At 34.3% G+C, this 12,362-nt stretch overlaps 1 protein-coding gene across 1 annotated transcript in view; it reads right to left on the bottom strand.

Annotated features, from left to right (window-relative positions):
- Pkg21D (Protein kinase, cGMP-dependent at 21D) overlaps nt 1-12,106 on the bottom strand; it is a 46,498-nt gene extending 34,392 nt beyond the window's left edge. Inside the window, exons 1-2 of the mRNA XM_017611628.1 lie at nt 10,474-12,106; nt 6,983-7,558 (exon numbers count right to left, since the gene is read on the bottom strand). Of these exons, the coding sequence (XP_017467117.1) occupies nt 6,983-7,558; nt 10,474-12,048 (2,151 nt within the window). The 5' untranslated portion in view covers nt 12,049-12,106. The remainder of the gene's footprint in view (nt 1-6,982; nt 7,559-10,473) is intronic.
- Nucleotides 12,107-12,362: the final 256 nt, after the last annotated feature.

The raw sequence follows: 12,362 nt of genomic DNA, 5'->3' as shown, positions 1-12,362 counted from the left end.
CGCCAGCTGAGTGTTTAGCAAAGCTACTATTTGCGCTAACAATCAAAATTAAAGTGCGTTTAGACGTGGCAATTCAAGCGCTTTTTCTAAGCATTTGGCTGTCAAACTGCGAAAGGGCAAGTCTACTTTCCCCTGTAAACAACCAGATCTGCAGATTTGCAGAAATTACTTTGCGAAATAAAAATTGCTAGATTTAACTGCAACTGAAAGTACGAAAATCGCTTCGAGAAAGACTTTCAACTTGCTGCCAAACCCATTGAGTGTTGCCGCGTATTGCTATTTTTTTAGCCAATATTATGAAAATGTTTAAAGTTAAATATGTAAATAATAAAATTTCTATGCGCATAAAAATGTCTGCTAACACAATTGAAAGTAGAATTTTCTGCGTTCACCGCGTAAAGGAATAGTACTCAAGAAATGCAAAAGAAATTTTCTCCCACCAAAATTTTTTAGTTCAGTTTGTAGCTCCCAAGAAAAAAATGTTCGTTCCTAGGTATCTGTGGCATTTTGATAAAACAACTTATCGCAAGTTAGGTCGTTTTCGCTTTAAAGCAAAATTTCGTTCGGCTCTCAAACAATATTTTAGCGATAATCTAAGCATAGGTGTTGTTTAAGATGCGCATTTTCTTCNAAAAAAAAAAAAAAATATAAAAAATCAAGCGTAATGTTTAGCGACTTGCAACTTGCACTTTATTGGGCTAAAATTGAATCGGCTATAAAACTGAATACCCGAAAATTTTCTAAATACTCCGATTACAAATTTTGAAATTTTGATGGGAATTTTTTGAAGTTTGCTAATTTTTTTTTAATTTGTGCAAGCTTTGAAACTTTAATTTATGTGATTTCTGCTATAGATTGAATTATATTTGAAACCAAAATTATTAAAAATAAATAAATAAACATTAGTTGCAAACAAAAACATTTTGAATTTCGTTTCTAATTAGTTGACCGCAGGTGTATATGTACTTTTTTTCAGAGAAAATTTACACCAATTGGAAGGTACTTTTTCAAAGAAAAATTTAAAATATTTCACGAGAATGAGAACTAAGCTTAAACACACAAAAGTAGTATCAGAAAGTTCGAGTTTCAGAAACTAAAATTACTTTCAAAAGCCTTTTTACATGCAAGGTCTAACTGCTCCTGTAATCACTTTTGAAAATTCTTCAGTTTGACAGACTTTACCAAACTACTTCTACTTGCCACATCTAACAGCAGCTTAAAAAAACGCCAACAGTACAATGTACAGCAAACAACAATAAAAACGAGACCGTAATTGCCGCAGTTATAAAAATGTAAGCGTTATGCGAGTGCAAGTGCTATGTAGCTAGCGATCATTACAAATTGGTTGCTTGTGACTTTTTTGCAACAACAACAACAACAACACTGCAGACGAGCATAAAAAAACAGATTCAATTATGTACAAATTGTTGTTGCTGATTGTGTATGCTCTCTTCCGATACTGATGAGCTAATATAAATTTTGTTTTAATTGTTTGCCTCGTTTGTTTTGGCAATTATTTAAATTAACTTGTCATATTTATTTTCTCATTAAAAAGGGAAATTAATTAGAAACCAAAAAACAGCTGTCTTAAAAATATCTGCGGATTTGAGAAGCATTTTTGTAAGTAGGTAAATAAAAGTTTTAATTATATTTGTCATTATTAGCTTGTTGTGCTTAAATATAAGCACGTAAATTATGTGACTGCTGCTATTTAGTATTTACACACATACATATGCCTCTGTCTGGCGTTGCAATCAAGACAATTATTAATTGAAAGTAGCTTCAACTGCTTGCTTTTAGTTTTGTACAGAAAACGTGGAGTATTTGATGTCTACTTACAATATGTAAGTTTGTTCCACTAGCTGCTCGAAGAAAAACTCGAGCTAAGTTCAAACTGCGAGCGTTAAGCAAAAAAACAAAAAAAAATATTAAATTACGCTCCTTACACAAAAATGCGTTGAGCAGGCAAACACATTTGTTTCTTATCCCAGTTTAAGCTCGAAAAAAATTTGATAATAGGTGCGTTCGTTTAAAATCTCCAGCAGAAACCAACCAACTGCCAAATTTCGGCGAAATGTCATCTGTTCTCTCACAAGAGAGAAATATCCAAAATAGTACGCGAACAGAAAATTTGCAGCAACTTGCAAGTTAGACGAACAGCTGATATAATTTTTGTTTACATACAAAAGTGTAAAATTTAAAACGTACGAAAAGCCACCACAAAGTGTTATACTGACACAGTTTATTGATTAAACAAATAACTACTTATTTCTTACAAGTTTAATTAGTCGCATTTTGTAATTTTTAACTTCCAAACCATCAAATTCAATTTTGTGATTTGCGTAAATGCCAACCAGCTGTTTTTGATCAGCTGTTTTCCTGTTGGCAAATTGCTGTTGGCAAAAATTTTTCCAGCAGAAACCAGCAGCTTCCCCTCAAAATGAAATGTCTCTTTGCTCTCTCAATTTCCCCTACTTTGCAAGTTTTTTGCGTACGCGAACGCAAAAACTTGTAAGTTTTGGTTAAACATGAACAATTAACAGCTACGCGAACGAACCTAATAATACCTCAAAATAGTAGTTTGAAACCATACCAAGAAAAGTATCGATAACGATAGGTATATAAGAAAATCGATGAGTTATATTACTATCATTATAAAAATGGCGCTTCCAACGGACGCAAGGAATGTCAGGCATATAAAAATATAGAAGGTAGAACCGTGAGAGTCACTTTTGAAATTCTTGACGTTTCCAAACAATTTAATTTTTAAATTTACTCACAAACTCACACACACATTTTCATTTTCAATCTCAAGCAACAACAATTTCGAACAATTTCAATTTTTTATTTTCACTTTTATATGATTTTAAAATGTTGGCAAACTTCAAAAAAAAATCATGGACGACAAATTGAGAGAACGGTTATACCTTGCTATGTTTTTATCATGATGTCAGGCATACACTGGCGAAAATATAAATATGGAAGTGATATTTTAGCACACTTTGTCTATTCCCCTTTCGTTTAATGTTTGTTATTTTTTTATGAAAGTGTAGGTCGTTATCAAACAAAACCCATGAAAGGCGAAATTGCAAACTTTTTTGTTTAGAAATTAGGAAAATTCAACAAAGCTTCATCAAAATGTTGAGCTTTTTAATTCGATTTTTCAGAAACACTCTGAGAATGCAACTTTGTAGCCCATTAAATTATTGGTATAATAAAGTGCGAGCTTGAAGTAGCTAGGACTTACCATTGGTTTGTGGCAATTTTTTTTTGTGGAAGGCGTTGCTCATTTTCTCCATACGAAAAATTGTCCAGCATAAATACTTTGAACGGAAGAAAATGCGTGAACAAAAAATTGCCAAAAATTAACGGTAAGGCCCAGCATTTTCAAACTTGCACTTTATTATGCTAAGATTCAAAGGCTATAAAACTTCATACAAAAACAAAAAAAAAATCTAAACGATGTTATACAAATTTTCTAATTATAATGCACATTTGTTAAAATTCGTCGAATTTGTATAAATGCTGTAGTTATAAAGTTTGATTTAACTGTAGGTTTTTGTTTTTTTTTAGATAATTAAGCTATATTTTTATTAAAAAACTGAAAAAATTTTAAGCAAAGAAAAATAGCTAAAACTTACTAAAATGCCTCTTCCCTATTTATATTACCGCCACCATATAACGCTTGTTCTGGTAAAATTTGTGAGTATTAACCAAAAAAAGTGACCAGAGAGTTTAGCGCAGAACGGGAATTTACCCTCTGGTCTCTAAACGAAGCGATTGAAAAATTAATTAAGATATCGGAGTGGGACCCCTACAAGAAAGCTGAGCATCATATGACTGCTCATATTATCATTATCACTAATTACAAAAGTGCTTATCAAAAGTTTCATTTTTGTTCAGAGTACTCTCAATGTTGTCATTAGAAAGTTCTCAGTACTAATAGTCAAACTACTCATTTATGCCATATAGAATTTTTGCATAAATTGCTCAGCAATGTCTTGTAGGGACGTTTGCAGAAATCTCTCAAAAGAAAAAAACTCAAACTTTTTGTAAAGACATTAAATGAAACAAACAGCAAAGGTACAGAAGATTTAATTTGTGGGGTGGTATGTAAAACGTGGTCCAAGCTGGTTGGAAATAAACTAAGAGATATCTTCCGTCTGTTACCACTTATACCTCTGTTGATGATGACAAGGGCATATTGGTGAAACCACCAGTATTCGCTTCTTCCTTGAATCAAAAACGTTAATACTGAATATAAAGGTAATAATATCAACGGAAATAAGGTCAATTGACCTTATTTCCCACCTTTTCAAAAGCGAAATAAAATCAACATAAATTTGGAAAAAAAGTCATTGGCGCTATTTCCTTATTGCTTAAAGTATGTCGCTTCATGGAAAAAAATATTGTTCTTACAAAAAACATTGCCAAGTAAGTGTTGTTTTTTAATAGATGAAAAAGGTTATTGCCAAATCCTCTGTGTGGTGCTATTAATCCACACACAATCATGAACAACAAAAAAACTTGATTTTATTAAAAAATTTAAAATTACGAATATAGTAAAAACACGATGCGAAAAACCAAACGCAAAACGCAGCTGGAATACGAGAAATATTTGAAGAAAGAGTGTAGAAAATGATCCAGAACTTGCAAAAAAATTTATCTTTTCCGCAAAAATAAAGCAAACACTATTAAATTCAAGAAACAGTCCGTGGCCGCGGCGCTGCGTGACGTGTTGTGGCGCGAGTTAACGACGTTAGTATATACATTAATTATTAGGTCCATTCCTCATCTTTTCATACTAAAATCTGAAAAATGTCAAAATGCAAGAGCGTAAGCAAAATGCGCTCACTAAAACAGAATAACAGGAAAAGGTAAAAGAACCCAAAAAAAAAAACAAATTTTTAGTCCAAAGAATGGCAAGAACAAAACTAACCTCAAATAAGAATAGAAACGTATGTACAAATCACATTCACACATTCACAAGCACAAGCAGAATAAACACTTACTATATCAATTATTTTTTGCCTCCTTCCACTATCAATTCACTTTTTTAGTTTTTAGATTATTTTCAAATTTTGTGTATTAATTAATTTCCGTTAATTTAAATTCAGTTGAGTTTGACACTTTGCAAGATTTTGCCAGCAAAAATTCTTCTGACTAAATCTGACTACTTTGGACTGAAGAGAGTCACTCTCACTGAGTGTTGCTCTCTCATTTTTGCTGTCATTTTTGAGTTAAGGAACGCTTTTTGGTCTAAATCTGACTACTTCGGACTTTTGCTGACTATTTCTGGGAGATAAGGAACGCAACTATTTTTTCCAAAGACAAATATCGATAAACAACAGCATACCAAATGCAAATATATTCTTTCTTCCCCCACATAAGTAACAATAACAACAAGATAACATAATACAAACATACACGATTCTTTGTTCCCTTACGAAACGTGTAAACACAGTTAACGACGCTAGTATATACATACACTACACACATACATTAATACAAAAATACTCTTTGTTCCTTCACATAAGTAACAGTAGCAACATGATAACATTGTACAAAACCTATAAACACTTTTCAAAAACAATCTTAATCAACAAACAAATTTATCATCAACTAGTAAAAATAGTATAAATAGATGTAAGCATCAAAATGTAAATTCAATTCTAAAACATCCGGAATTCAATAAAGGAGCTCTTGCACACTTTTTCTTATTTTCTCTACGCGGAGCTTTAATTAGCGCGGACGCGGGCCGCCGCGAAGCTAAGCAAATTTAATGTTTGAGAGAGCAATAATGTCAATGGATTTTATTTCGTTTTTGAAAAGGTAATAGTGTCAATTGACTTTATTTCGCACCAGGGTGGAAAATAAAGACAATTTACCTTATTTCCGTTGATCTTATTACCTGTCACCGAATACAAATAGTTGCGATCGTAACAATTTGCTTTGAATTATTGATATGTTCGTAGAAATTCGGACTCAGTCAACTCCTTTTCAATTATTTCAGGGACCAATTTCAGCTAAAAGGATCGTCGAACATTTTATTTTCCAACCTCAGTATCGATTTGAGCAAGCATGCAGTAGGTATCAAAGCGGACTTAAGTGAATTCTAATCCAGAAAAATGGTCATAACTGAGGTCATGAGGGCAGAAGTGGCCTAACCCGTAATTTTGTTTTTTGTAGCTAACTTCTTCAAATAGTTTCAAAAGTAATAAATTTATAAATAAAGGCCACTTATTAAAATTAAGGAATAATTGACTTTTAATTTAAAATATATCACTTTTAATTAGGTAAATACAAACAAAAAAAATAAAAAATTGGGCTAGGCTACTTCTTGCTCCACGGCCTACAACATACACATATATCTCTAAGTTCTTCTGTGGCACGAATGCTAAACGAAACAGTAAATCAACCAGGTAGAAAATTTAAGGAGTTAAACGCCCTTCTGAGAGTCAAGAGGCCCTCCACTCTACATTCCTATCTACTGTATTTTTTGTATGGAGTGGCACAAACTGAAGTGCTTATTCTTTCGCTACCCATGGAAGGCCTTCCAGAATGGGTTTTATAGGACGTACTTCAGACGATCTTTTGGAGAAGTTCTTTTAAAGTTGCTACTTTAATTTATAAAAATCATACCACTTTGAAATATTTGCTTAAGGTTTATATCAAAAATGTATTATTGCAACTTAAAATTATTATTGAAATTCATTTGTAATGCTAAATAATATAAATTTATTAAGTGTAAATGGATAAGCCCTTTTAGAAGGCATGAAAGGAAGCACTTTTTTCAGTCCTTCTTGGGTAGGCATCTTAGAATGGCTTTACCTAAGAAGGCCTACCTAAATTATCTTCTGGGAATAAAATCGACGCTTTCTTTGCTTCAACTTTCTGTAGTACCATATCTATAAACGAAATATATAGCACGAACATACTACATACATATGTATGTATATTATTCCACATTTTCAACACTTACCTTCAATTTATGTATTTCTCTTCGTAATTTAACAATTTCTGCATCGCGTGCCTTTATCACATCCTTCAATGAAACAATTTCGCCCTGCATACTCTTTATTTGAGCATCGCGATCATCGGTTACGTTGCAACTCTTTGTCGTCATGTTGGGGCTGAAGCCACAAGTGGTGGCCATGGTGTGTGGCGAAAGTGACGTACTGTTGCCGTTAATCTTATAACCACTGCCACTGTTGTTTTTGTTTTTGTTGTCGTTGGTAATGGTGGTGGTGGTGCTGCTGCTGCAATTGCCACTGGTGCTTGCATATGCTAGTGCTGGCGCTCGCTCCATGCTGTACACATTGTACTGTGTATTACAATTATTGTGCTTACTGTAACTGTTCTCATCGATAGTACGGAATTTTGGTTTCTCTACAGGCACCAAGGCGAGTATGGGCGCCGGCAAAAGTGCCTTGGATTTGGGTGAAGTTGGTGAGTTTAGTTTGGGTGATGTGCTCGCTGGCGTATTGGTGGAGTTGTTGTTGGTGGTGGTGCTGTTAATGCCGCCGTTGGCACGCAATATCATCGAAGTTTTACGAATCTATGAATGGTTGAGAGCATTTCGATTGAGCGATGAATAGAGGAAATTAATGGAGAATATTAAATATCAATGAAATGCTCAGGTTTTTATTGGCAGAAGTGGCTGGTCGCTTAATGAGTCATTAAAAGGAATGGTTTTAGTTAAATGGCTGTCTGCGATATTAGTTAATCGATAAAAAATAAGTTTGAGTTTTATTGTAGAGAAAAGAGAAAGCTATTTATAATATTTTAGCCCCTTAAAGACTAGAGGAAATCGGTTTTGTAAAGAAAATTATGTAACTAATTTTTAGGGATACTCTTTATTTTTTTAAATTTTTGGATTTTTTTTTTTACATCAAAATATGGTTTATTACACCGTGCGACAGTAAATTTATAAATATAGTAAAACCTCGTTTTAGTTTTTCCCTCTGACGTCAGGATTTTTAAAAAGAACTTTAAAATTAAAAAAATATGATGATTTCAAAAAGTGATTTAAAAAATTCAGCGTAATGCAGGATTTAAGGGCATCATATAAAAGAAAAAATTCATTCTTCTTCTTGGTGCATAAGGACGAATGGTTATGGAAAATGTTCTTTACAAATTTTGTCTTTAAATATCCATTAAAATTTGGAATTTTTTTTTCTTAAATTTATTTAAGGATTAATATTCGCATGACCTCATCATCGAATTTCGTCCAGCAAACTTTATTAACCTAAAAATATAAAATTCATTAAAAGCGCATTTTCAATACCTATTCGTCCTTGTAAACCAAAAAAACTTTATTGTTTTTAAATTCTAAAGAATTTTCTCTCTCATTTGGTACCCATGTATGTAGAATACATTGCACTGATTTTTTTTTAAATAATTTTTTTTAATTAGCTATATCATTAAAATTTCAAGGTCCTTTGAAAAAAAATTCTGACGTCGGAGTGAAAAACTAAAAACGCCGGAGTGAATAGTTTCGTGAGTATATCGATCCTTTCATGTGTTTTGACATTTTTTTGCTTTTGTCACACGGTGTTATAGTTCAACGACAAAACTCCACGAATTACAAAAAAATTTGTTTTGTTTCAAAATTTTAGCAAACTTTTGCAATATAGGAGAAAATTATAATTTTTTGGTGACCAGATGACCTTAGTCAAGTTTGTGAATCAGTAAGATTTGTATATGTACCTTTTTAATTAAAGATTTTGTAATGAAAAAATGTTGCAAGAAAAAAGGTTTATGGTTTTATTTAATACCTCAAAATTAAAAGAAAACCGGATTGTAACAGAAATTTGTGAAAATTTGAATCAGGTTTCAAATTTTAAATATTTCTTTACATCAAAGGAAAAATAAGCAACTTCTTTACCAAAATTTAAAAATTTATCAAAATTTGCCATCAATATTATACATGAAAAAATATTAATTGCCAAGCTTCATTTCAACAATAATTAGCTAAAATACCAAAAATTAAAACAAAAAATCGACAAAAACTTTGTTTTATGTTATGGAAAAAAGTCATACATAAAAAGTATGACTTATTTTACATCAAAGTTTGCACGTTTAGTACTAAAGCTTAGTATCCAGCTCTTAAGAAAACGGTCAAGAAAAAATTGCCATTATTTCGCGTGTGTGTCCAAGGAATTTTGACATTTTTGATAACTCACAGCCTGTTGCCTCACTCTTTCCTCAAGAAATAATGGAACGGGCATATATTTCTGTTGCAAACCTGGGTTGCCTTGTGCTCTTTTTTCACAAAAAACTTTAGAAAACCGTAGTAGAAAGCGTACTAAATTTCTGAAGAACTGCGTACTGCCTTAAGGAAATTTGACTCAAGAAAATTTCTTAGCCATTTCTTGTACGTCATTTTATATGGAGTTTTTGCTTTTCTTAAGAGCTGGATACTAAGCTTAAACATGAGAACAAAACTATAGTTTAGCGATTTAATAAGTCAAAACGAAAAAGTTAATTTATTTTACATGACAATTTGCTGTGAAAGTGAAACCAAAAATATGGTTTAGCAACTTAAAAAAATTTACAAAAATTTGCCACTAAAAAGTAATTGGCTTTATTTTATATTTTTTGAAAAAAAAATCAAAACCAGAAATTTAATTTATTTTATATGAAAATTTGCATATTTAGTCCACAGTTGTGAATGTGAAAACACAAATATGGTTTGGCAATTAAAAAAATTACAAAAATATCTAAATAAAAACTGAAAATTGGAAAAAAAATTTAAAAAAATTGTTGCTAACAAAAGTAATCGCTTATATTTTATATTTTTTTAAAAAAAAAGTCAAAATCAAAAAGTTAATTTATTTTTCATGACACTTTGCTTGCTTAGTCCACAACAGTGAAAGTGAAACCAAAAATATGGTTTGGCAATTTAAAAAATTTACAAAAATTTACAAATTTGCATATTTAGTCCACAGTAATGAAAGTGAAAACAAAAATATGGTTTGGCAATTTAAAAACAAAATTTACAAATATTTGCCAAAAGTAATGGGCTTTGTTTTATGTAAAAAAAAAATCAAAATCAAAAAGTTTATTTATTTTATATCAAAATTTGCATATTTAGACCACAGTAGTGAAAATGAAAATATGGTTTGGCAATTTAAAAGAAATTTAGAAAATTTCTAAAAAATGTCCATACATTAAAAAAAACAACTGAAAATTTACAAAACTTTGTCACTTTCGCAACTTTTACCATAATACGGCGCAAAAAAACTTTTTAAAAAAATTGAAAAAAAAAAATATTTTTATGGCATCGAAATAATAGATCATGACTTCCAATGCAAGCCGAAATTTTTTTCCACTATAGGGTATTGCTCATGAAGCCACTTTTTAAGGCTTAATTGACTTTTAAGAAAATTGCGTACTTTTTTCAATTCGACTCTGTCAAACTCAACTAATTCTAAACCGTAAACTCTGTACCTAATTTGCACCTGTACATACCTGCTCATGCACATTAGCATCCTGCAAAATCTTTGAAGTCTTCCTAATCAGCGGACTGGCTGTATTGATCGGTCCTAGAATGCCGCTCTCAGCAAAATATTTCTGTGCTGCATCGAAGCTTGCATCCTCAACGACTGCTTTAGATTTGGTAGGACTGCCCAACCTTTCAATTGGTGTGGTATTTTCCTTGCCGTATTGCAATTTCAAATCCTTTGCCTTCGCCTCCTGCGGCACGTCGCAATTCTGCTCCGTCTCCGATGTCGAGCCACCCGAATCGATTTCGTGCGAACGTTGCAAGAGCCGCCGTCTTTGCTGCGCAGAGCGTGGTGTGCTCTGTGGCGATTGCTGTGGACGCGCTACCGTTACAGGCGATTGTTTTGGCGAGATTTTCACTAATATATCAGGATGCACCGCAACATCCAACACTTGAAATTGTCCGATATTGGGTGAGGACGAACGTTTCGGTTGCTTGAATTCTAGTTTACCGTCTCGCGTTTTTATCACCGCTTCCTGCTGATGCTGCACATGTATCTGAATTAGCGATTCGCGCGAGGGTTTCTTATTCGCTTCGGTGAAGATGTAATCCGTATCCGGATGCGAGTAGGACTGAAAGAACCGTTTTGCTTTGCGTTCGTTTTTACGCGTTGCTGTGGGTGAGATCGCACTGCTTGCTGTTGGCGTAGCTACAATGCCAGCGTCTGTATTGGAAGTAAAGCCCGGCACTTGTAGCGTTTTGGTGGCGGTAGCGCGCGCTTGTGATGAACCGTTTTCGTTTTCCGTAACGCTTGCGAGCCGAAAGCTAACTGGACTGTGCTTGCGATGTAGCAGTGTTGCTGACTGTCCGCCACTAGCACTAACGCCACTGTCGAAACTATTGGAACGTACTCCCTCACCATCGCCGCTGCCGCCGCCGCCGCCTCCACCACCGGCACTCCAGTCGAAACTGACATTCATGCTCTCATCGCGCGATAGCTGTGCCGATGTAGCTGACGACGTTTGCGTCGAGAGCGAGTAAATGCCGCTCGATGACGTATATTGCGTGCAAGCGCTATGGCTGGAGAGATCCGCGTTGGTAGGCGAAATAGAGAAATTGAATGCGCAAGGCGCGGCAGCGTAGCTGGAGCGGCCCGAATGAAGTAGGTGTGACGTAGTATTGCCGCTGTTGCCAGTAGCAGGTGCTGGTAGGGGCAAAGCTGGTGGACTGCTGCAATTGCAATTGGCAAAGAGGCTGCCGCAAGTGTGGCTTTTGCGAAACTTCAAGCGCAGATTGGTGGCGCGCGGTACTGAGTTGGCAGCGCTGGATGTATCGGATGTGCTTGAGCAGTGGCTGCGTAGATTCGTAGATAGTAGTGGTGATGTGCGCCCATAGTGCGATGGCGTCTCCACCTCCAGCAGTGTGGGTTTGGACTCTTCTTCTTGGCTGCGTGAAATGCCAAAACGCACCGCGGGCTTTGATTTAGATTCTGCTAAGGTATCTGTGCTCATTTTGTGTGAATTTGTGGGGAAGTTTTCCTTTGATTTGAGGGGTAGTTCAAGAAATTGCTGTTCTTCCACTTCGTTAGTGGCTGTATGCATGGTAAGGTGTGGGGGGTAGTCTAATGAGCGTGCAAGTTGGACTGACTGAAGTGTGGAATAAACCTGGAAAGGAAAAGCGAATACATAAATACTAGTTTGTAATTTGTAACTATTAAAAAAAAAGTATTGAGTGGTAACAGATCAAATAGGCTTCGAACCGGCTGACTCAGTGGGATCGTCGGTTCGAAGNGAAAAGCGAATACATAAATACTAGTTTGTAATTTGTAACTATTAAAAAAAGAGTATTGAGTGGTAACAGATCAGATAGGCTTCGAACCGGCTGAGTCAGTGGGATCGTCGGTTCGAAGCCTACT

Source organism: Rhagoletis zephyria, unplaced genomic scaffold (genome assembly GCF_001687245.7).
Source record: "Rhagoletis zephyria isolate East Lansing unplaced genomic scaffold, Rhagoletis_zephyria_1.1 Rzeph_scaffold_00434, whole genome shotgun sequence".
NCBI classification, from domain to species: domain Eukaryota; kingdom Metazoa; phylum Arthropoda; class Insecta; order Diptera; family Tephritidae; genus Rhagoletis; species Rhagoletis zephyria.
Note: the sequence above shows the minus strand (reverse complement) of the source record. Positions and strands in the feature narration are given on the sequence as shown.